Below are 25052 nucleotides of genomic sequence, written 5' to 3'. Positions count from 1 at the left end.
GGCGCCCCCTGGCGGTGATGGGCGGGAGGGACGGGGAAGGGAGTGGGGAATGGGAAGATGAGGAATGGGATATGGGAGTGTGGATTGGGAGATGGGAAATGAGGATATGGGAGTGGGGAGTGGGATATGGGTGATGGGGAATGGGGATATGGGAGTGGGGGTTGGGAGATGGAAAATTAGGATATGGAAGTGGGATATGGGAGTGGGGAGTGGGAGGTGGAAAATGAGGATATGGAAGTGGGAGATGGGGATTGGGAGATGGGGAATGGGGATATGGAAGTGGATATGGGAGATGGGGACTGGGGATATGGGAGTGGGGATTGGGAGATGGAAAATGAGGATATGGAAGTGGGAGATGGGGATTGGGAGATGGGGAATGGGGATATGGAAGTGGATATGGGAGATGGGGACTGGGGATATGGGAGTGGGGATTGGGAGATGGAAAATGAGGATATGGAAGTGGGAGATGGGGATTGGGAGATGGGGAATGGGGATATGGAAGTGGATATGGGAGATGGGGACTGGGGATATGGGAGTGGGGATTGGGAGATGGAAAATGAGGATATGGAAGTGGGATATGAGGATTGGGAGATGGGGAATGAGGATATGGAAGTGGATATGGGAGTGGGGAGTGGAATATGGGAGTGAGGATTGGGAGATGGAAAATGAGGATATGGAAGTGGGAGATGGGGATTGGGAGATGGGGAATGGGGATATGGAAGTGGGATATGAGAGTGGGGAGTGGGATATGGGGAATAGGGTTGGGATATGGGATTGGGAGAATGGGACACAGGGAATGGGATATGGCATTGGGATATGAGGAATGGGATATGGGAGTGGGAGTTGGGGTGTGGCGAGCAGGATAGGGGGGAGTGGAGATTGGGGGAATGAGATAGAGGGGATTGGGGATTGAGATATGGGGGAGTAGGGACTGGGGAGTGGGTTTTGGTGGAGTGGGATATGGGTTAGTTGGATATGGGAAGCTTGATATGCCACACAGCCCAAAAAATGGTGTTGGCATGAGCAGGGCACATGTTTGCACTTCTGTGTCTGTGCCGTCCCTGACCTGCTGGTTTTCTTTCCAGTGCTCTGGAGAGGTGCAGCTCCAGGGAGAGAATTCCCTGTAGGACACACTGGCGGGGACAGGGCTCAGGCTCCAGGTGTTTAAGCAAGACAGTGTCACTGGGAGCAGCAGGAGCAGCACCAGGGGAGAGCCATGGAGCGTTTGGCCTCCTTCAGCAGTAAGTGCCATCACCTAATTCATCTCCCACATTCAGTCATGGAAAAGCAGGGACAAGGATTTCTTGGAGCTGTGGAGTTTTGGGGTCATCATCCCTGGAAGTGTTCAAAAAGCTGCAGTAGGAAAGGCTTATACACAGCAGAGTTCACCTAAAATTCAGAGGATATCCTGGGCTCAAAGGAGCCTACAAGTTCTGGGACTGGGCACAAGTGAATGTGCCTGGAGAGGAGAAGGTTGTGTGGAGACCTCAGAGCACCTTCCAGGAGCTGAAGGGGCTCCAGGGAAGCTGCAGAGGGACTCTGTTAGGAGCTGCAGTGACAGGACAAGGAGTAATGGGGAAAAATTGATGGAGGGAAAGTTTAGGTTAGCTATTAGGCAGAAGTTTTCCCTGTGAGGGTGGTGAGACACTGTCCCAGGTTGCCCAGGGAGGCTGTGGCTGCCCCAACCCTGGTGGTGTTCACAGCCAGGTTGGATGAGCCTTGAGCAACCTGCTCTGGTGGGAGGTGTCCCTTCCCAGGGCAGGGTTTGGGGCTCCATTCCAACCCCTTCACATACTCTGGTGCTGTGAATTCGGTGATGCCAAACCACTTCCTTGGCTCTGTTACATGAGATTTACCTTTGGTTCCCCAGGTGACCCTTTTGACAAACCTCCGTGCCGTGGGTGCTCCTCCTACCTCACAGAGCCCTATGTGAAGTGTGCTGAGTGTGGCCCTCCTCCCTTCCTCCTGTGCCTGCAGGTGAGTGCTGTGGGACACAGAGGCACTCATGTCCCTGAGAAAGCCACCAGAGGCCTGTCTGGTGCCAGGCTGTCCATAAACATATTAATAACTGGTCTCTGGAGACTTGTCCCAGCACACTTGTTTGCTCAGGGACAGGGAAATGACAAAGGGAGTCAGGAGGATGAAGAATTGAGGCAGGAGCAGGTGAAGGAGCTCTTTGTGCAGCACCTAGAGAGGTTCAGTCAGCCTGGCTGTAGCCCAGCGTGCTGCTGCATGTCTGGAGGAGCATCAGCTCTGTCATGTTTTTGTGCCATGGGAAAGGAAATCCATCCAGAAACACCTTTTCCCTGTCCACACACATTTTCCCTCTCCTAAGTGGAAAAGGAAAATCTGCAATATTGACAAGAATTGCTGGTGATGAGATGCAGTTGTTTAAAAGCTCTGTGTGTGATCTGATAAACCACAGAAAGTAGTGCTGGGTTTAATTATTAAATCAGTTTGTGTTACCATGGTTGAAAATTGGCAATAACCTCAAGAAGGGAAAAAGGAGCTGAGCCTTGAACTGTAAAAAATACATGTATAAAATGCACAAACCTCTATTTTGTGTATTGGGTCCATTTTTGTTCATTTGCTTGTATTTAAAAACTAGAAATTTAACTGTTAAAAGTACCTACAAACCATTTAATCAGAGAGCTCAGCTTAAAGTCAAACTGAGTTTGCAATGCTTGTTAAATGCTCTGTGCACTTTTCCTAGAATGAGCAACTTTATAGCACCAATTTTTTTCTCACCTGCCTGATTTTGCCATAAATACATAACAAAAAAATTGGGATTCACGGGAGTTGTGTCTTGGGGCAGAATACAAAGATTTAACCCAATTTTAGCACATTTTTTTCTACCATTTTATGGGTTTTCTGGAATGAAATGAGGAAAATCGAGTGTGTCAGGTGGGAAGTTTGGATACTCAGTGGTCAGGGAACAGAAGGGGAAAAGGGACTAGTGACAATGTTCAGGGCAGAAGAAGGACTAACATGATGCTGCTCCTTTTTCCTGCAGTGTTTCACCAGAGGATTTGAATACAAGAAACACCAAAGTGATCACACTTACGAGATCATGGTAAATATTCCACTTGGATAACACCCACTCAATCCTGAGCTTACACAGCTTCCCAGGAGAGAGACCTTTGCTTACTAATGTTACACTGAAAGGTTAAGTGATGCAGTTGTTTGATTCAGAGGTTTAGAACTATTAAAGGAAAGAAAAAGTCTTCCTTGATAGCAGAGAAAATTATCCACCTGGAACATGTTGGAGTAGTGGAGTCATTCAGAGCTATTTATAGCTGGCACAATGCACTTCACTAACTTCCAGTTCTCCAGCCACGTGAATCAGCCTCTGCTTCTCTAGTCTTGGTTTTTCTTCCCCAAAATTAATGGGTTTTAAGGCCTTTAGTAATTTTTACTGTGTTTCCCAGCATGACGTGGTTGGGTTAGAGCTGGGAGATACAACATGTGCCACTGTTTGCTGTGGTGGATAAACCAATGCCCTAAATAACTCCATCAGGTTTCTTGGGACACAGTGAAAGTTTGAAGCTATCACTATAATCCACTGTGGTTTAAAGCTCCTTTGCTCCTCCTGGGGTGGGTTACAACAAGCTCACAGCAGTCTGATCTGCTTTCTCCTTCTCTAGACATCAGATTTCCCTGTCTTGGATCCCAACTGGACAGCTCAGGAGGAAATGTCTCTCCTCGAAGCTGTGATGGACTGTGGATTTGGGAACTGGTGAGAATTCAGTGGTTCAGCCAATTTCAGTGCAGGTTGGGCAGTTTTTCCTCTCATTTCCCTGGATCTCACCGTGGAATACCTCAGTGCACATTGACTGTTCAATGACTTAGGGTGGGTGAGACACTAAGCTACAGTCAAACTCTAGGATACCAGATCCTGTTTTCATGGGTTCTCTCTCTTCTCCTTCATGGAAAAAATAGCTGTATTAGAAGCTGAGAAGCCCAGAACTCACTGAAACAGAGCTGAGAGTTCTTATGTGCATGCTGCTGTCAGAATTAAGGCTGAAAACTGCTTCTGTCTAGTCACTTTGCCCTGCTTAGCAGTACAAACAATCTTCACTTTTTCCGCAAACATTTAGCCTTTTTCAGCCTTTACCAAATAAAGGAAAAACTGACCTTTTTTTTCCCTGCAATCCTTTGCATCCCATTTGGAGTTTAACAGTCAGTAAAATGATTGCAGCTGGTGGATTTATATCCTCAACTCAGACATTTTATAAAGAGAAAACACTTCATGGTTTTAGTCAACCACTTTTCCAGGAAAATTTGGTGAAGGTTTCTAGAATGTGTTTTGTACAACCATTTTGGTGTTTAAGAAACTGAATCACAGAGTCACAGAAGGGATTGGGTTGGAAAGGAGCTTAAAGCTCATCCCATCCCACTCCTGCCATGGGCAGGGACACCTTCCCCCAGCCCAGGTTGCTCCAAGTCCCATCCAGCCTGGCCTGGAACACTCCCAAGGATGGAGCACCCACAGCTGCTCTGGACAACCTGTGTCTCATCACCCTCACAGGGAAGAATTTCTCCCTAAAAAATCCCTGTTTAACATTGCTCCATGGCAGGGGAAACCACTATCCAGTTAAAATCACAGGAGAAACTTAGGAAGCAGAATGCAGTTCCAGAATTTACCATTACCTGGGGTTAGTTAAATGTACAAAAAACCCTCAAATAGCAATTGTAAATAGCAAAACCTGCCAAAGATTTGGTGCATTCCCTCAACCGGGGAGTTTCTCTTGTGGAGACAGTGATGTGCATTGCTCATGGCCACACAAAAAGAGCTCCCTGGCACTGCATCAAACATTGGCTCAGTGTTAGTCCTGGAAATGTGAGTTCAGACATCATCCCAGGGCAGTTCTCTGCACACACCACAATCAGCCTCTTCTCCAAAATTATCTTCTCCCACTAGAGAAATTAAAATCCCCTTGACATTTCTGTGTTCTTCACATGAAGCCCCTTCTCCCCGCTCCAGGCAGGATGTAGCCAACCAGATGTGTACCAAATCCAAGGAGGAGTGTGAGAAGCACTACATGAAGCACTTCATCAACAACCCCCTGTTTGCATCCACCTTGCTGAACCTGAAGCAGGCAGAGGAGGCACAGCACAGTGAAACAGCCATTCCCTTCCACTGTGAGTATCCCTGTCCTGCCAGGACTCTGCCAAAGCTGGAATCAGCAGCTCTGGAGCAGGACATACACCGCACATGTCATTTGCTTTCATTCCTGCACTGGCTTGAGTTGTGTTAGTAGTAGAGTTTGCTTCACACTGGATTGATTCATTGGTGTATCAGACAGACAAGGCTGACAGTTCCCTGGGGAAAGGCAGGGGCAGAGTGGTCTGATACAGACATCAGGCTCTCAGGAGTTCCTGCCCAGCCAGAGGACATGTTCCCTCAGAAACCACAACAGCAGAGACCTGGGGGGGGTGTATCTATTTAAAGAACAAACTACCTCCAAGCTCCTCCATGTGTGTCCCTCCTGGTACAAACCCCTGTGATTCCCACCCTGGTGCTGGTGGTCAATGTCCCTGTCCTGTCCTTGTATACAGAAGTCACTGAAAAGTGATTTCTGCCTTGGAACATTTCCCCTGGTTCCTCACTGTGTCCCAGGCCTAACTGCTGATGTGATTTGTCATAAAATCTCTCCTTTCAGCTCTGCTGATTTCACACCTTTAAAACTGCCTGTTAAGAAGTCTGAGCTGAATTTCAGCACGTTAACAAATTCTCAGCTTTCCTTGCATCTCACATCTTTAGCATTCCCCCAGTCTGGCAGCTGTTCCATTCCAAAGCTCCCCAGCATGTCTGGGAGGAACAATTGCTGCTGTCTGGAGGTTTACACTTCCCAGAAAAGTGGTTAGAGCTAAGCAGTAGGAACTGGACAATTTTGTTTCTGTTACTGACTCTTTTATGTGACCTGGACCAAGATAAACTCTCTGTGCCTTAGCTTCCTTTATCTGTAGCATGGGACATATAATGCTCAGCTCCTGCACAAGTGTGTTGTGAGCCTCAGACCATTACTGTCTGCAAAACACTGAGCTCCTCAGCTGGGAAGTGTTGTAAAAATTGGGAGTTGTATGGCTTTAATTGCAGCTCTGTCGATGGCCCCCAGAAGAGGCAGATTTAACACTCCTGTTGCTACTAACTAAAGGAACCTGCATGCTGAGCCTGAGGGATCTGCAGAGGTTTACAGGGGGATGCTGAGCTCCAAAATGTAAAGTTTACATTTTACAACCTATTTATTACCTTGAATTTGTGTATGACTTTTGGGAATGCTCTGAGGAGCTCAGATTACTGCATTTTTCTCTGGATGAACTCAGCCTGACTAGAACACTGAATAAAAACCCAGTCAGTGTATTTTTCTTCAACTAATTATTCCCACTTTTCCTGCAAGATAAACACTTACTTACAGACCTTTAAAAACAGACCTCAAGCTCTGCACAACAACTAAACCCCTTTGTTTTTCTCAGCTGCTGATGATCCCCCACGGCCTGCCTTTGATTCCTTGCTCTCCAGGGACATGGCTGGGTACATGCCAGCCAGAGCTGACTTTGTTGAGGTAAGACTCACTCTTCTCTCTTGTTTTTTGTGTGCTGCTGGGTGCAGGCTCGGCACACACACACCTGTTTGCCCCTGCCTGTAGGTCTTCACTCCATGTAAAAACCATCAGAGGAGAGGGCAGGAGTGAGCGATTTTCTTAGTGTTGTGGTTTAGTTTAAGGTTATCCTGTGAGGAGCAGGGAGTTGGGCACTGATCCTGATGCATCCCTTCCAGCTGGAGCTGTTCTGTGATTAAACCTCTGGATTAATTAAGGCTGTGATGACAGAGGTGGCGCTGGTGCCCTGCAGAGCTGGCTGCAGCAGTGTGTGAGGCTGCAGGACGTGCTGCTGCCACCAGATGTCCAGCCAGGATTGGCCCTTATGTAAGCAGAGTGGATGCTGTGAAGTCGATGCTGAGCCAAAGGGATCAGCTCCAGCTCTCTGTCATCTGCCCTAGGGAAGCACACACGAGTCTGCTCCAGGGATCACTTGAAAGACCTGCATTGTTCTCAGTGCTTTTAGCTGTGGGCACAGGGCCCCAGTTCCTGTGGCCAAACCAGCTCCTGTCCATGAAAGAGTGAATTCAGCCATGTAGGGGCTGGTTTTGGGCACCTGAGCAGAATCACCAATTGATGAACCTCAGGACCACCCCAAGAACCACACCATGTGCCTGGACAACACTCTCAGGCACAGGGTGGGATGGTTGGGATTGTCCTGTGCAGGGCCTGGAGTTGGACTGGTGATCCTGGTGGGTCACTTCCAGCTCTGGGTCACTTCCAATCTGTGATTCTAATTTCCACCACAGTGTGAGTGTCATGGAAGTTACCTGATGAGTTCTCCTTCTCCTGTCACAGCCTCCTACTCCAATTCCAGCCATGGGGTGCATGTTACACATTCCCCACTCAAAGCTCCATTGGGATGTTTGCTGCTCAGGGGTGGAACCTTGTACAGCTGTGTATGAGTAAACACCTCTGTTTTCAGTCCTTCTGTATGTGCTGAAACTGGAGCCCAATATTTCAGTGCTTGTTAGTGACTGTATTAATCACCTCTGAACAGGAGTTTGACAACTATGCTGAATGGGATTTGAGAGATATTGATTTTGTAGAAGATGATTCAGACATTTTGCATGGTAAGTCCCATATTTTTGTACCCTGTCTGAAAACAACATTTCAGTGTGCCTACACAGCTCTTCTTTGGGTCTCTCTGCACCCTTGGACAGTGAACATACACTTTAATGTATGCATTTTAAATAATGTATGTCTTTTAATGTTTTTTTAATCAATTTTTTAATGTTTTTTTTAAATCTCACTGGGATTTAAACACTGGGATTTCCATGGTCCTCACTTCCAGTTCTCTTTTAAAAGCTCTGATGTACAAATGGTATTTATGTATAGAATAATGCACCTCACTCACTGCTGAAATGCAGCCAGAACAAGACTGAGATCCAATAGTCTCCACAAGTCACAGCCATCTCCTTAGGAAAGACAGTACAGGTAACAGTGCATCAGAGTTTGGATAAACAGACCCACAGGGCTATTAAAAACCAGAAAACATCAATGCCTTGATATTACTTCTTCTCTCCAGCTCAAAAAGATTCCTTCCATCTACATAAAGTTTGTGAGTGTCACAGCAAGGCACAATCCTTGTTGTGATTCAGGAAGAGGAGCATCTTTTCCTCGTGTTACCAGTACTCCTTTCCTACTACATCTAGTTTCTTAGGAGATCTGTCACTTATTATTAGTTAGGATTACTAGTTTAGAAAATATCTGTCTCTGTTTGCTGTCAGGGTGGGTTTTAATGCAGGCAGCAAAGTGTGGAGTTTAAGATTATGTGTAACACATTTACACTGTTGTTGTCTTGAACCTATGTGATTTTCCTGTGTTAAACATGCCCTGGGTTACAGCATGAGCTGTGTGACAGCTTCTCTTTATTGTGAAGATGTTTGGATGAGTCCAGTTCCTGCTCTGAGTGTCTGTGAACATAACTGCCTTAATAATGCCAAACAACAGGAGTTATTACAGTGACACTTTAATCCTCAGAGCAGCAAAGCTCCTACTTTCCCCCGCGTTTATAAGCACATATAGTGGTTGAAAGTCCTGTGTTTATGCCTCAGAATTCTCCCATCTGTGTCAGGCAGCTCTCAGCTAAAGCCTATGCATCCCTTGGAGACAGACAAATCCTGTTAGGTACAGACAGCCCTGCCAGAGTTAAAGAAATGAGTTTGAAATTTAGCAGTGTACACAGGAGCTTTCAGGAATGCAAACTGCCTTGGCTCAGGGAGGGCCATGAGCATCGTGTGTCAGTCTCTCCCCTTTTCACAGCCACTGAAAGGGGCCCTGGCCTGAGGCCATGTCACAGGTTCATCCTGCCAACCCTCTGCTCTTTCGTCCGATCCTGGGGCCTGGAAAAGCAAAATAATCTCCTAGTTCTGCACATTAATGGATAGATTAATATTCATTTGAGCAGGTTTGCAGCTCTGCCTTCCATCCCCCTCACACCTGCCTTCCTCCCATGCACAGTTCAGTCATTTGAGGTCTCTCCTATCATCCTCCTGTTTAACTTGCCAGTGGAAGCAAGAATCAGCTCTCCTCCTCCCTTCAGAGGATCACAGAGCTGCACAGGGCCAAACCCTCTGGTCTGTCTCATTCAGTGTCCCCTCAGTGCTCCTCAGGAGACACACCGGGGAGGAGAACATAAGAGAACTATAGGCAGATCCATTTCCTGGCATATCTTCCATGTAGAATCATGGAATGGTTTGGATTGGAAGAGACCATAAAGCTCATCCCATCCCACCATGGCAGGGACACCTCCCACCAGCCCAGGCTGCTCCAATCCCCATCCAGCCTGGCCTGGAACACTCCCAGGGATGGAACAGCCACAGCTTCTCTGGGCAACCAGTGCCTCAGCACCTCACAGGGAAGAATTTCTAACCTAAATTTCACCTCTTCCAATTTGAACCTATTACTCCATGTCCTATCTCTGCAGTTCCTGATGCAGAGTCCCTCTCTGGCTTCCCTGGAGCCCCTTCAGCTCCTGGAAGGGGCTGTGAAGTCTCCCTACAACATTCTCCAGACTCCTCTCAGCCTGTCTCTATAGGGAAGTGCTCTTATCAGCTTTGTGGCATCCTCTGCATTTCCTGCAGTGACAAGTTTGGAGACTCCTTGAGCCTCGGGTTGTGTTCAGACCATTTTGACCAAGGCCCTGTCCTCCAGCAGCTTAGCTAACTACTGCTGGGACTGTATCTGTCTGTACTCCTGCCCCTACATCCTGTAGCAGAGTTCCACAATTGAGTTAGGAGCTCTGAATGTAATTATGTGTCATGTGAAGAAATACTTCCCTCTATCTGTCCAGTCTTTTGCCTGGTAATTTCATTGGATGCTCCAGTCCATCCCTCAGCTGTCTTCAGTGCTTACTAAGGGATGTCAGGCATTTGCTCAGTGCAGGCTGTTTGGCAGAGGGTATGGAGTGTGACCAACTCCCTTTTGGATCTCTGAGCTCAGGAACTCTGGCATCTGCCTCCCACAGCTGTCCCAGCTCTGCCCACGTGAGAGAGAAACCTCTGAAAAATGAAGTCCCAGGGTCTAACCAGCTGCTTCTCTTTCACACGAGGCATCTTGGGGAGAGAAAGAATGCTCTCCTAAAAGCTTTGGAATGAGATCTTTCCCTTCTCCAAGTGAATACAAAGAAAGGAAGGAGCCACATCCTCCCTGTCCTGCAGTTCTGACGATCTCAGCTGCTGACTTTGCTTGGGAATGTTTTGCAACCTAATTGTAGGATTTCACAGTGCAACATGTGGACCTGAGAGCAGGGCTGGTTTGAAGAGGCTTTGTGCTTCACAGCTGCCAGGCAGAGAGGGCTCTGAGACAACCTGGAGGTGCAGGGAAGGATGTCAAACAGGGGTTTAACACATTCTGTAACCCCAAGAAACCCAAATGGGGCTTTGCAGCATCGATTAAAGATGTGAAAAAATCCTCTGTTTGCTTTCCTGCCACACATTGTACCTCACTGGGTTCAAGATTAATTTTTGAAAACTACTTTTCTATTCCATTTTCTGAAAGCTGCTCAGCTAGGCCCCGAGAAGTACAATGTCTCTGGTCTCTTCCTTTTGGCTCACAAGTCACAGATCAGTGCTGCAGTGCCAAGGCTACACATCACACAGGAATACGTGATGCTCCCATTGAAGTGGAATTCCCCCTTGTTCCCTTTCTTCTACACTGCTTTGCTTAGCATGCTGTGAAAATGATTTTATAAGAAGTTCTGTATCTGAGCTGCTTGACCTCTGTTTCCTAATACATCTTTTATATGACATATGTATTTTTATACATGATGTATTTTCCCTGTTATATTTCCCTGACTCAGTCTAAAGTTTTTGGTATTCCCACAAGAAGATGCAATTTTATACAGGGTGGGAAGACTCCCAGGCAGGTTTGGGAGGAACACAGAACTTTTTCCTGCTGCCTCACCACCTCCTCCCACCTCACAGGGGGTCACAGGCATCATTCACTCCCTTCTTGATACTAGTGAGGTGGCAGAAAGAAGTCTCTCCTATTTCCATTACATTCTGGATTTGTTCCCTTTTATTCAGTGCTGGCACTAAGTAAGGGCATGCAAATACATATTGCAGTTACACAAAAACATAATGGACAGATCAAAAGCACCAACAGTTACAAGCCTAATTCAGCCCACGGCGCTTGAATATTTCATGAACTACAACTTTTCATCAGGCTGAATTAGAACGTTAGTAATTTATCCTTTTTCCCAGCTTTTTTCCCCCCCTTCTCATGTAAATGATTTTCACTTCTAACACTGCAAAGTAATTGCTGAAACCACAAGTTCAGAAGGGAGTGGAAATAGGCTGCAAGTGGCAGGGAAGTTTGATTTTCTAAGACAAGGCAGTCACTGTCCTTCCAGACAGAAGATGATGTTTATCCTTTTGTGGAGCTTCCTGACATGCTCCAAAGGCAGATAACTGTTTGCCATGGGTCCTGCTTTCCTCCAGGGAGGGTGGATTTGGACTGCAGCCATGCAGTGTGTCCCAACCACGGCACACACTGGTCCCACAGGCTGTTTACTGGGATTAGTTTGCATTCTTCCCTCTATTTGGGCCTCTCACGCCAAGCAGGTTCGCAGGAAACAAAGGTCTCACTCATTAGTGCTCAGCAAAGTTCTCTGCAGGCCAAATGAGGCTGAAGAGGAATGAAGAGCAAAGTAAATGGTTTGGACACACTCTGGAGAAACCAAAATATTTGGGGTTTTGGGGGAATGGTGAAAGGAGCCTTGAGTTTCTGCCTATCGCTGGGGCCTTGTGAGCTGCCCTGAGTGGCACAGCCCAAAGTGGGCACTGAGCAAGGTGTCAGCTTGGATCAGCTTACACTGCCAGGACAAACAACTGCCTCCCTGGTACAGCCCATGGGGGAAAGCACAGGCAAATCATTCTCATTCCTACAGCATCTCCTCTCTCATTTCCATGCAGTGTGTAACAGTGTAGTAGTCAGAGCTATTCATGCATTCCAGATCTGGTAATCGCCTGGTCCTGGGTGAATATGTCTATTAAAAACAAAAGCCCCTCCAAAAGGGCATGTGGCAGCAAATACTAATTTTCCTCTGAGCAAAGCTCCATTTTTTCCCCTCGTTTGTCCCTTCCTCTCCCCAGCTGATCACCATCTCTCCCAGGGTGTTGTGCACTCAGGTGAAAGCATCCAAACGCCACGGTTAGAGGTGCATAATTACTTGTGATATTTATAGAGGTTCTCCAGTGCAGTTTCTGCATGTACTTATTAAGCTCTGCCCACACAAACCCCAGAAAAAATAACAAGTTGGCTGAGCTTGCAGAGGGTTTGAAAGCTACAAACATATTTTCCATCAATTGGCACCAATTCCAGCCCTTCCTAATGGATTTCATTCATGTTTAACTTGCTGTATTCCCAGTTTCTTGTCCCCACAGTTAGGCAAAGAAGCAGAATTTGCTCTCTCTGCTTGTTCTTAAATTAGGAAGCTTAAATACCTCCTGATGAAAATACTTGAAAATGCAAGAAATCTGCAAAAGTAAGTGGGAATATTGCACCATGCTCCCATCTCCTATGAAATCTTTTGCTCTTAGATTAACAGCAAATCAGTTTGGAATAAAGTGAAGATTTTTTCTCCTAGGGATCAGCAAGTGTCACCCCAAACTGTGGCTCCTGAGCTAATCCTCTCAGCCTTTGGGTTTCAGCTGTGCCTGTTTGTATGAATTTGATTACCCAGAGGGATGCACAGATGGATTTCCCAGAGGTTTGGGGCTTCCTGATGCTTACACATAAATACATATTTAAAATAGACACATAACCACACTGCTTAATTGCACTCTTAATTATTTATCAGAGTGCAATCAATAAACTGCCACTATCAGTTTTGCTCTTCTTGTGTAGCTACAGAGAAATGGATTCAGGGTTCTGTCCCCCTTGGGCTGCCCAGGGAGGTGGTGGATTCCCCATCCCTGGAGGTTTTCAAGGTGAGACTGGATGTGGCACTTAGTGCCATGGTCTAGTGACCATGGTAAGGTTGGACTTGTTGGTCTTGGAGGTCTTTTCCAACCTGGTTGGTTCTATGATTCTATGATTAACCTAAAGGAGAAAAAACCACTGTGGAATGAGCCAATTCTACACTCATTTACTGACCTAGAATGTGTGTGTTAGTTAACAGAATGAGGGAGGGGAAAGTGATAAGTGTTTCTTGGTATTTTCCCTCAAGAATTTACCTAAAATCAGTTTATTAACCTAGTGGTTACAGGCAAAAGCAGCTGCAGGATGTGAGTGGATCAGCATCCTGCAGACAGGGCTGATTCAGGAAAGGATATGATTTCTAATGAGCATCAATTTTTCCTGAGCTCCTTCACACTGTCCTGAACTATTCTTTGTTCTCCTGGCAGACAGAGAAGTTTGGAAGTTAACAAGCTAGAACCTTCTAGGTGTTTTTAACAACTCTAGCAAAGGCTACTTTGAATCTTCACAGCTAGGACTGTGTGTTTCTATTTGCACAGAACAAGGAGTTCCTTGTTCTGTGCAAAGAAGCTTTTGCCCAAAGGTGATACCTCAGATCCTTAAACCTGATAAATCTGCTTTCCAGGAGGAGAAATACTTAACAATTGCGTGTATGAAGGAGAAAATAAGTGCTGATAGTAGGACAGCCCAAGAAGGAGGAGGAAAAGAGTTCTCAGGATCTACCCAGGTTCATGTTTACATGAGTCTGTTTACAGTAAGGATTTGGAAGGACTAAGCCAAAGAAAGCTTCCATAGGTAGCATGTCCTGCAGGTTAGTCTCTAGTGAGCTGATGCCCCTGTAAATATGCCACAGGACTTCTAAAACAGCAAAGCAGTGACCATTTCAGGCTTGAAAATCAGCCTCATACAGTGGTTATTTATGACTCGTGTCATCTTTTTCCTTTGCAGCCCTGAAGATTGCAGTTGTAGATATCTATCACTCCAGGTTAAAGGAAAGACAGAGAAGGAAAAAGTGAGTTTTCAAGCAATAACTGTGTTTGTTTGCTTCATGAATACATTTTGGTCCCCACTGTTGTGCTAATACTAAACATACCTGATTTCCTATCACATCCTTCCAGACAATTCCCATGCATGGAGACCTCCTGAGGTCCTGAGCTCAGGACAGGATTCCCTTGAATGTATGGTTGTTCCTGCATGGTTAGGATCAGGCACGAGGTACCAGAAACACAGACCAACAGCCCCTGAGACTGGTTGTACACAGGGTTGACAAAGAACTCTCCTTAAACTCTTACAAAAAGCCTATTTCCCCCTCCTTTTTAGTGCAGGGAAGTCGTGTACACTGTACTTTTCATCCCCAAATCCAGCTGTACATAACTAAGCTTCCAACACACCTCATGAGGTCACATTTGCAGAATGGAAACTGAAATACCATCTGGGAAACCAGACACAGATCCAGGGCTGGAACCAGACAAATCTCTGCTCTTTCACTCCCTGTGTAATGCTGATGGATTGCACATCATTAATTTTCTCTTCAGGGAGGGGGGAAAAAAAAAAGTTTGCCAGGCTGTGACTAATTTCTGACCCCCCACTTTCCCCACAGAAATATTAGTGGTCCCTAAGTTGGTTTTCCACTAGGAAAGATAACTCTACTGCTGACGTGAGGTTGAATAATTTATTCAGCTCATTTGACAGTGTTCTAGAATGACTCAATCTGTTCATTAAATTAAATTTTATTATAACTTTCAAACACTTTGTTCAATATTTAAAATGATATCTTGCTGGATTAATCCCTGCCAGAAGAATTAGTGGGTTGGAGTAAGGCTGCTCTAGCCCTTCTCCTCATGGCACAGCACTGAGTGACAGGGAAGAGTGGATATGGATTGAGATGGTCCTTTATCATTCCTAAAGAAAAAGTATTTATGTGGTGTAATTTCCGTGGTGATCAATCATGTCACGCTGAAGGAAAGCGCCACAGGGCTCAGTTACATAACTCAGTGTCAGGTTTTGTGAAGTTTCTGCAGCAGGATGGGACAAAAATCTGGAAAATCTGACACAGAAATGCTGATGTCACTCTCAGAAAGGTGACAGGGAGATTTTGTACATTCCAAAGGAAATGTCATGGATTTTATAGAACAAGTTCCAACCTGACCTTGACAACACAACTCTGTGGGATCTGATTTGCCCAAGTCAGGTGTTTATCGAGTCACCACACGGCAGTGACCACGTGGCACTCTGAAACTGGTGACAGATGTACTCACCAAGCACCTGCCTTGCCCCTGCTCCTTCCCCTCGGCCTGCCAGGAGCAGTTCAAACTCAGAGCTCCCGAAATCATTTGCCTCCTTTTAAAATCCAAACTGCCATGGAAGAATTCCTTCCTCCCCCTCCCCGTGGTGGGATTCACAGCACAGCCCTCCCCTGGCTCTGGCAGGGGGATGTTTTTCTCTCTCTGAAGCTGGAAATCATCTGTATGAGACATTCTCTACCTCCGATTTCGGAAGGACAAGGTGTAAGATGTTGTAGACATGAAATCTGTGCCTGAAGAAGCAATTTCCAACCTTTAAGGTGATTGCAGCTCCCTTTGTGCTCAGGGGCTGTCAGAGCTGGGCTAATGCACACACTGTCCAGATTTTCCCCTGATTAAAGCCACACTGCATAACCACCTCATGTTTCCTTTCTAGGCAGCTCAAGGCGAATGGAGATTTCATTCCTGTTTAGTTTTCCACCCCTCTGATGGTCTGAATCAAAGTTAATTCTGAAGCCTTTGTGTTTGTGAGGCAATGCAGGAGTTAATGGCTTTTATTAATACCATTTTACTCTCATTTCCAGAATTGTAAGAGATCATGGCCTGATCAACCTCAGGAAGTTTCAGAGTGAGTATCAGGTGTGATTTCACACGGAGTATCAGGTGTAATTCTTCACTTCAAAGAGGCAAAACTTCACACATTCACCATTTCCAGTGCACCAGTGTGGTTTGTTCATACTGGACCATACTCGGATGGTCTGAATTCCAGCAGATCTCCTGCCCTAGCTGGTTCCAGACTTCTGGCTCTAACTCATTCCTACTCAGTGTTGTCTACTTCCAGCTCAGTGCTGGAATTGCTCTTCAGAAGCTTTTCGGGTGCCACTGAGTCAGGAGAGGGGTGAAGGTAAAATCCAGGCCTTTTAGTGCATCTCACTACTGTAAGCAATCACCAAACAACCTTTAAATACCTTGATGCATTTAGAATTTTAAGGGCTGTAGAATTATATTGCTTTTCACTCAGTTTTTAACAGTGACACAAAACCAGCCAAGAATGGCCAAACATGGATCTCTGTGCCGCTCAGAGGTTGGGAGTCACTTCAGCTTCCACAGGTGTGTTTGCTCCTCAGTGCTGAGGGGTGTCCCTGTCCCCCTGCAGTTCTGGAAAGGCGATACCCCAAGGAGGTGCAGGAGCTGTACGAGATGATGCGTCGGTTCGCGCGGATCCTGGGGCCGGTGGAGCACGACAAGTTCATCGAGAGCCACGCGCGTGAGTGCTGGGGGGGCAGCAGGCATCCCCAGGGCTTCCATCAGCTATAGCATTGCCCAAATCTTTTCCCAATCTTTCCTGCCCTTAGGACATGACAGCCACATGCAGCTCCAGGCTGGGGGAGGAGTGGGGAGAGAAGTGCTGGTCACAAAGGACTTGGCAGTGCTGGTGGCACAGCTCAGTGGGAGCCAACAGTGTGCACAGGTGGCCAAGGAGGCCAAGGGCATCTTGGCCTGGCTCAGCAGAGTGTGGCAGCAGGACTAGGGCAGTGCTCATCCCTTGGACTGGGCACTGGGGAGGTCCCAGCTCAGTGCTGTGCTCAGCTTTGGGCACTCACTGCCCAAAGGCCATTGAGGCACTGGAGCGAGTCCAGCCAAGGGCAACGAGGGCAGCAAAGGGCAGAGCACATGGGCAAGGGCTGAGGGAGTTGGGTTGGTTAGCCTGGAGAAGAGGCTCAAGGGTGACCTCCTGGCTCTCTGCAACTCCTGCCAGGGCTGGAGAGAGGTGAGGGATGTGTGTCCTGCCAGGGCTGCAGGGAGAGGATAAGAGGGAATGGCCTTGAGCTGAGCCAGGGCAGACTCAGATTGGATGTGAGGAAAAATGTTTTCCCTGTGAGGGTGTTCAGCACTGGGATATTGCCCAGGAAGGTGGTGGAGTCACCATCTCTGGAAGCATTTAAGAGGCATCTGGATGTGGCATGGAAGGATATTGTTTAGGGTTTGGAGGTTACAGCAGTGACAGGTCAGTCGTTGGACTTGATGATCTTAGCAGTCTCCTCTAACCTTGATGGCTCTATGATTCTCAATAGGTCTCACTCCTGGAGGGCAGGAGGTTGTTTTTCTCCTCCTCCCCCATCTAACTACCTCAGGAAAACACATTTGTGGTTTGATAGGTTAAATGAGCACAAGTGGGTTTTTTTCCACTAAACTGTGTCTGAGTTCTTTGTTTGATTTCTCAGTTGACTGAGCATTCTGGTTGTGTATTAGAGCTAACATTTTCCTATCAAGAGACCTCTGTTTATTTACTGGGGTCTGTGTCATGGGAAAAACAAAATCCCTGTATTATGTCTGTATGGAGAGACTGGGAGCAGCAAACTGAATTCTTTGAAAGATACAAGTTAAACTATGGTATGTGACATAATTATAGAGTGCAGTGGTCATTATGTCCCTTACCTTCAGGGAGAGGCATTGTTCATCCCTGAATCATCTCACAGCCTGCATTTAGGCAAATCACAATAGAGTCACCACATCCTGCTTCATTCTCTGACTTAAACTGGGAAAATTGTGCCTTGTGAGAAGGAACAAAGCATTTCCCCAGTTGTGACTGTGTTTTCAGGACACCCTGTGTGAAATACCAAAAGCATGAACCTGCAAAATCATGAGTCCCACATGGGAGTGCTCGTCCTGGAGCCTGGTGGTGTTGTAGTGGCAGCAAAGTCCTCAGGTGAACCTGACAGTCAGGTACAGGTGATACACAGATCTCCTGGACAACAGGAGGAAACAAATCCACGAGGAAACTTGCTCCCTGTAAAACTGAGCAGTGCTACAGGCAGCTGATAAGAGCTACAGGCAGCAAATATCTCTGAGCAAAGGAAACACTTAATAATTTAACCTTACTGACTGCAGGGAGAGTTGTCTGCAGGGGAACATTTTGGGAGGTCCAGTTATGAAAATCATAGTTCCAAGAGACTATTAGATGTCTCAGGAGCTTGGCTGGAGGAGTGTGTCAAACCTATTGAAATGCCTTCCAGAAATCCCACTGTATTGTTACTTGCCTTGTCCAGAGTGTGGCAAAGGGACTGTCAAAGCACAGAGAGAAAGCTCTGAGCACACAAGTACCAGAAAATTAAATGTGTGACCAAATTGCTCTGGATTGGAGATGTTGTGGAGGGAGGTTAACCCTGGCTGTGGTTTGTGTGTCCATAGCCAAACTCAGTGGGCAAGTAAGAAACAGCCACATTGCCATTCCACCCCACTGACCCACTTTTGTCTTTTGCCTTTCCCTCGTGCTCACTCGTGGGGTCCAACAGTGGAGTTTGAGCTGCGAAGGGAAATACAGAGCATCAGGAATCACCAACTTCTGCAGTAAGTACTTGATGCATTATTCAACCCATTCCCATCCATCAAGGGGGGGAGGATGATTCTACAACACTCAGGACGTGTTGAATAAAAAGACACTTATTTCCAAAGGCATTTGCCTGGCTCTGTGGCTGAGCAAGGCTTCAGCAGTACTGCACAGCCCAGCTGGGCTGTTTTCAAGCTGGTTTGAGCCATCAGCCTTGGGATCCTGCTGCCAGGCACAGCTCTGCTCCAGTCACCACGTTGCAAAAGATCCAGAGAAAAATAGAGATGTCATGGCACAGTGGTCCCAAGGTTTTATCTCTGGGTACTTGCACCAGCTGTCAACATGTGTGCTATCTGCAGAGAGGCCTAAGACCTCCACATAAAGGAAACAGCCTGTTTTCTCCTGGAATTGGATCATGCAAGCCGTTTTTGTTTGCTTTTGGCCTGAAATGCACGTGGGGGAGGGGTGCAGGGTGGAACCTAATCCCTTCTGGTGCCAAGGCGTTGTCAAGAGGGAGAATAGCAGCGTCTGGGGCAGAGCTGGAGAACTTCCTCATGATTCCCTACAGCAGAAAGGAGCAGTGTGGACATTTTGAGCAAGCTGCTGAGCAGGTGGTGTGTGTTTGCCACAGGTGCCAGGACCTATGACCACCTGAAGAAGACGCGGGACGAGGAGCGGCTGAAGCGCACGATGCTCTCGGAGGTGCTGCAGTACATCCAGGACAGCAGTGCCTGCCAGCAGTGGCTCAGCCGCCAGGCAGACATGTATGGGACAGTAAGGCTGTGGGTTCCACACCTGGGCTTCACTCACCTGGGCTTTAGCAGCCTTCCAGGACCTACAGGGGCTTGCAGGAAGGCTGGAGAGGAACTTGGCACGAGGGCATGGAGGGACAGGACAAGGGGGAATGGCCTTAAGGTGAAGGAGGGAATATAGACTGGATGTTAGGGGGAAATTCTCTACTGTATGGGTAGTGAGGCACTGGCAGAGGATGCCCAGAGCAGCTGTGGCTGCTCCATCCCTGGGAGTGTTCCAGGCCAGGTTGGATGGGGCTTGGATCAACCTGAGCTGGTGGGAGGTTTCCCTGCCCATGGCAGGGCGTAGAACTAGATGATCTTCAAGGTCCTCCCAACCCAAACCAGTCTGTTATTCTATAATTTAGTTAGCATAAAACACATTTTCCTGTGTGATAATAATGAATTCATTCCCAGTTTATAACAGTAGGAACAATCTGCAAAATTCAGAAGGGCAAAAAGGTGACTAACAGCAATAATGCTTGTCGAGTGCAGGCCAGGAAGGATCTGAGGGCTCAGAACCCTCAGCTTTCTGTGTTCTGTATTTCAGAGGCTGAATTGCTGTTAATAAAGTCAGGGAGGGAAATGAGGTCTTTATGGATATTAATGAGGGCACAGATGACACTTGGAATGTTTCAGATGATTTCAGATATAGCAGCATTATTAATGTGTCATCACCCTGCACCAGCACTTTGAGCTAAGGGCCAAACTGCAACAGAAAGGAAGTGCATCCTGTGTGCAGGAGATGGTTTGGAATCCCCCCACTCAGTCTCCACTGAATTTTTTACTGTGTTCCCCTCCACATTTATTTGTTGAGGTTTTTAACAGGTTTCAGACCTGATCTTCAGTGTGGGGACACTGAATACTTAGAACTCCTGTTGCCTTCAGATCAGACCTGGGTTGTGCAGGTTGAATTGTATTGTTATTAGAAGTGGGGAAAATTAGTTTCAGGGCCAATATATTAATTATTCCTTTAAAACCCCATGAATTTGAAAATTTCCTTTCTTTTCAGTGATTCTGGCCTGACTCCCACGGTACCAGTTCCCTCAACTACGGGTAAGATGGTGTCTAAAAACCAGTAATATTTCTCTGACAGCCTTTTTCTGACTCTTTCTGGAGTGCTAAGTTGTCAGTCTTCAAGTCTCATAGTTAAGCACGTCACCATTATCAACATGTAATAAGTCAACATTCATCAATCTGCAACTCATTCCACGTGCATATCCTGTAAGATTTTTTTGCTGAATCTCTAGATTTTTCTGACTGCAGGTCAAACCCCATCCTAAAGCTACATGAGCAAGGCAGGAAACAGAAGAGTTTTTACATTCAGTGAGCACAAATTGTGGGTTTTCCCACCAAGAGGATCCCAACTTCATTCAGGGCCCAATAAGGGCAGATTCAGGGTCAGTCAAGGTCCTCATGAGCAAGACTGGTATAAACTCCCACCCCTTCTGTTGAGGTCACACCAGTGAATGACACTGGGATGAAGTTTTACTACAAGGCTGTTAAATACTGCCAGGGAAAATTGGCTTTAGCCCTGTCCCTACACCCAGTTTTTATGTGGATGTTATTAAACCACTTGACTCAAACTGCTCAGAGGTTGACACTGACTCGATATGTTCTTCCTCATTTCTGCCAGGAGTCTTAGAAATTTGGGTCAGGATACCAAGCAGTGAGTCAGTGCAGTGTGTTTTAAACATATTTGTTGATTGCTAAGATCTGGTATTGGGGAGAAAAAATAGCATTGTGTATCAGAGTCCCTGACATGAGGACATTCCTTCAGCTGAAGGTTTGTGTGGGGAATGAACCTCATGTTTTGTCAAGTGCTCAGTGTCCCATGGGAGCCCAGGAGCACATGGATCGTGTTGCTGTGAGGTTCTGGGAGCACTCAGTGTTTACAAGCAGCATCACATGCTGAACACAACCCAAACAAAACACCATATAGTTAGCTGGTAATGGAGCCAAGCTGCTGCCCAGGGAAGAGGCAGGATGTGCAGAAGGGCTGCCACGTGCCTCTAATTAAAGGCTGCATCCCACTGAATACACAACAGGGCAAATTAATGGTGCTTCACTTCGCTCCTAGATTCTGAGCTCTTGCCTTTGCAGCCTCAAGATGTTTTCTTTCAGGTAGTTTATATGGTATTTCCTAGGTTTATAGAAGTAAAGCCAGATCCTGTCGTGTCTCATCACTGCACCCTCGTTCCAGGCCACGGAAGGAGGGAGCAGTGCTGGGAAATAACTTCCTCTGCACCTCCCACAGACTCACACTCCAGCTTCTCTCTAGCCCTTCAGTTCTCTCTGATCAGCCTCCCCACACCCAGGCAGATCCCATCTGTTCCTGCAGATGCCCAGGAGGCACAGACACTCCCCAGTGCCAGGGGAGGACCCAGGCAGGGTCTGGAGCAGCCTCCAGCACAGTCCTTGGGAATACAGAGCTGCACATTCCCAAGGTTTCATCACTTTGCCAAATTTGGAAGTCATTCTGGGAGAGAGGCTTGTCTCTATCAGTGCTAAATATCCAACCCACAGCATAGGGGCAAGAGACTTGGAAAATGTGAATAAATAGCTTTGTCCTGAGCTCTGGAAGTTCCAGAAAAAAATACTATGGGGAAAAAAAAAGCCAAACCTGCAAGTAGTGAGCTCTCAGGAAGGTTTAAGCTGCACCAGTTAAAGTCCAGCAGTGTTACATAAACAATAGTGAAAGTGAGAACTAGCAGATGACCTTGTGATAAATATTTATTTTACTGTTTATAACAGACCAAAATAAATCCCCAAACTGCATTTGCTTTGCAATATCTGCACTGGATTTAAAGGCATCTAAAGAAAACTCTGCCTCGTGAAGTTGTCAGTGATGCCAAAGAAATTAGCTGCTTAATCACACCAATAAATGATCTCAGCATCTTCACGAGGCCCTGGTTTCACCCCACGGGGTTGGGTCCCTCACGCCCTGGCACTCCCTCCCCGAGCTGGGCTGGGGGAGCTGGGTTAGTCAGGAGGCTCAGCCCAGCTGACAGGAGGTTGTTGTCTTGCAGTTCCTCCCCAAATCCAACAGCACTCACAGAGCTTAGCTATGCTGCTTGCAAAACCGAACCTTTTATCAAATCAGCAGAGTTTTATGTTAAGCCCTAAATAACCCTGCCTGGAAACACTGGATCACGTCACAGGGTTTCATTGTCTCCACAACACACCCCAGGAGCAGCCACCCCCAAGCTGCTGCCAGCTCTGCAGTGTTGCTCTCTCCCCTGCAGGCAGGCGCAGTGCCCCACCGCTGAACCTCACCGGGCTGCCAGGCACAGAGAAGCTCAACGACAAGGAGAAGGAGGTGAGGAAAGCATGGAAATATCATCTCTGTGTCTTCACAGAGCTGCTCACACCGTGTCTCGGGGGCTGTGAATATCACAGCACTCGCAGGCCCTGACTGTTTCCTCCTCACAGAAATCATTCAGGTTTTCCACTTGGCTTCTTCATTTCCTGTACTACACACGCAGCATAAGCTGCAGCAAATGAGGTAATTTGGCAAAGAAAGGTGTTATTAGGTGCTGTTAGAGCATCCAGAGTGTGGCATCCTCCCTCCCCATGCTGTGAGGTTGGGGTGAGCAGAAGGGTTGTTTTTCCTTGATGAACATTGGTTGTAAAACTGGCAGAGATTTTCCTCAAGGGCTTCACTGGAGAGATCACTGACCCTGAATGTTACAGAACATCCTGAGCTGCAAGGGACCCACAAGGATTTTCAAGTCCTGCTCCTGGCCCTGCACAGAACACCCCAAGAGTAGTAGAGCTCCTTTTATAGACACCTCCCAGCCAAACCTCAGCCAGTTGTGGGTTTTTCACTGCAACACTGATGTGAACCATGGAGACAACAACAGTGTGTTGTCCTTTATGTATCTTTCCCATATTTCTGCTCGGCAGTGCGTGTACTGAGGGGTTTGTGTGCACATGTGGCACAGAGTGGGATCCAAGCCATGGGTGTTTCTCTCAGCCTGGTGCTGCAGCCTGCAGTCCCTTCCAGAGTGCTCACCTGGAGCAGTCAGAGCTGACAGACATGTGGCTGCAGCCCCCAGGAGAGGTGCACTCTGCATTCAGGGCTCAGTCTTCCAGCCCAGTGTCAACTTGTCCTCTAATTCAGTGGAAAACTATTGAAAGAAGGCATCATTATTTTTTAATAGGAGTCCTGATCTGTCCTTAGATTGCTCAGGGCAGATTGCAGTGCACATGAGGCACAGCTGTGTTTCAGCCTGTCCCCTCTGTGCGTTTCCCCTTGGCTGGAACTGGCAGCGCTGGGAATCAGCTCCCAGCTCTGCCTGGCACTGGCACTGACTCCACTCAGCACAGCAAGGATGGTGACAGGACATGAGTGTGTATGAGAAATCTGATTTCCTCCTCAGCTGAGACACAAAGTCTGAGGAATTCTGCAATTTCCTACCAGTGAGGAAGGAGCATGAAGCATCTCCTTATTAAAAGGAGGAGACAGGCAGTGTCTCTGCTGTGCTCTGGGAATGATGCTGCTTTTGGGGAGCTGCACAGCTCAGGGGCTGGGGAAGGGCTCCTTCCCAAACACGCAGTGCTCTCCCTGCACAGCTTCCAGCCCTGATCCCGGCGGGGCTGGCGGTGCTGCTTGTGTGGAAGGCATTAAAGGCTGAGTCTGCAGGGGATTAGCAGCCAGATGCCCTCCCTGGCCCAGGGCCAGCGTGCCCAGTCGCTGCTTGCCAGCCTGGCGTGTCCTTCCCGGCGCTGGGAAGGAGCAGCACCCACGCAGGACACACTCAGAGCTGTGCTCCTGCGAGCCCAGGGCTGCCTCCATCCTCCTCCTTCCCTTTTGAGTCAGGAATGTTTGTGAATGCGGAGCCAGCAAAGCTCCTCCCCTGCTACCTGTGGATCCAAACAGCCAGGCCCTGCCCCTGTGCAAAGAAATACACTGAAAACCTCTCCAGGCAAATATTCCCGACCTTCCTCCCCCCGGCAGGGATGTGGGAATGGCAGAGCGTGGCCAGTGTTGGTGTTTATTAACTTCCCCTTTTGTCTTGCAGCTCTGTCAGATGGTGAGGTTGGTCCCTGGAGCCTATTTGGAATATAAAGCTGCTTTAGTGAGCGAGTGCAACAAACAGGGAGGCCTGAGACTGGCGCAGGCTCGAACCCTCATCAAGATCGATGTGAACAAAACCAGGAAAATCTATGACTTCCTGATCAGAGAAGGATACATCACAAAGGCCTGAGGACAGGCAGCCTGGGCTGGGGCAGGCAGATGTGGAGGAGCTTTGAAGTCACTTGGAAAGATTTTATCAGTGTTGAATGAAGGACATTTCCTTTTGTTTAAACCTTTTGGGGCTCTTTTTTTTTTTTCCTGTTAAAACAAGTAGGGAGCTTTGTTAAACGCTATGGATGCTGACATCTCTTTGTCTGGGCTCCCTTTGGCTCAGAATTCTGCTGGAAAGGATCATGTGCCGGATAAGCTCATCTTAAACCGTGAATGGGCATTGACTGCTCACACCTCCTGCCCCCGCAGGGAGAATCGTGGTACTTTATGCTGGTGGTGACACAGAATAAGGACAGAGCCACACATTGTGCAGCACAGGGTACAGAAGTGCAGTCTCCTCCCTCCTCGTGCTCCTTCCCAAATCAGCAGCAGCTTTCAAAGGCGACAGCACATGCCCCAGGGTCTAAAAAT

At 47.4% G+C, this 25052-nt stretch overlaps 1 protein-coding gene across 1 annotated transcript; it reads left to right on the top strand.

Moving 5' to 3' along the window:
* Positions 1-1216: 1216 nt before the first annotated feature.
* On the top strand, positions 1217-24600 carry TADA2A (transcriptional adaptor 2A). Its single transcript, XM_009082361.1, is given in 16 exon segments — positions 1217-1241; positions 1871-1977; positions 3014-3073; positions 3645-3736; positions 4985-5142; positions 6478-6566; positions 7603-7675; positions 13974-14037; positions 15853-15896; positions 16425-16535; positions 18565-18586; positions 18588-18619; positions 19231-19363; positions 20403-20446; positions 22636-22709; positions 24415-24600. Coding segments are annotated over 16 exon segments (1314 nt in total).
* The last annotated feature ends 452 nt before the right edge of the window (positions 24601-25052 follow it).

Source organism: Acanthisitta chloris, unplaced genomic scaffold, assembly GCF_000695815.1.
Source record: "Acanthisitta chloris isolate BGI_N310 unplaced genomic scaffold, ASM69581v1 scaffold4089, whole genome shotgun sequence".
NCBI lineage: Eukaryota > Metazoa > Chordata > Aves > Passeriformes > Acanthisittidae > Acanthisitta > Acanthisitta chloris.
The sequence above is the reverse complement of the archived record's forward strand: the minus strand, read 5'-3'. Positions and strand labels throughout refer to the sequence as shown.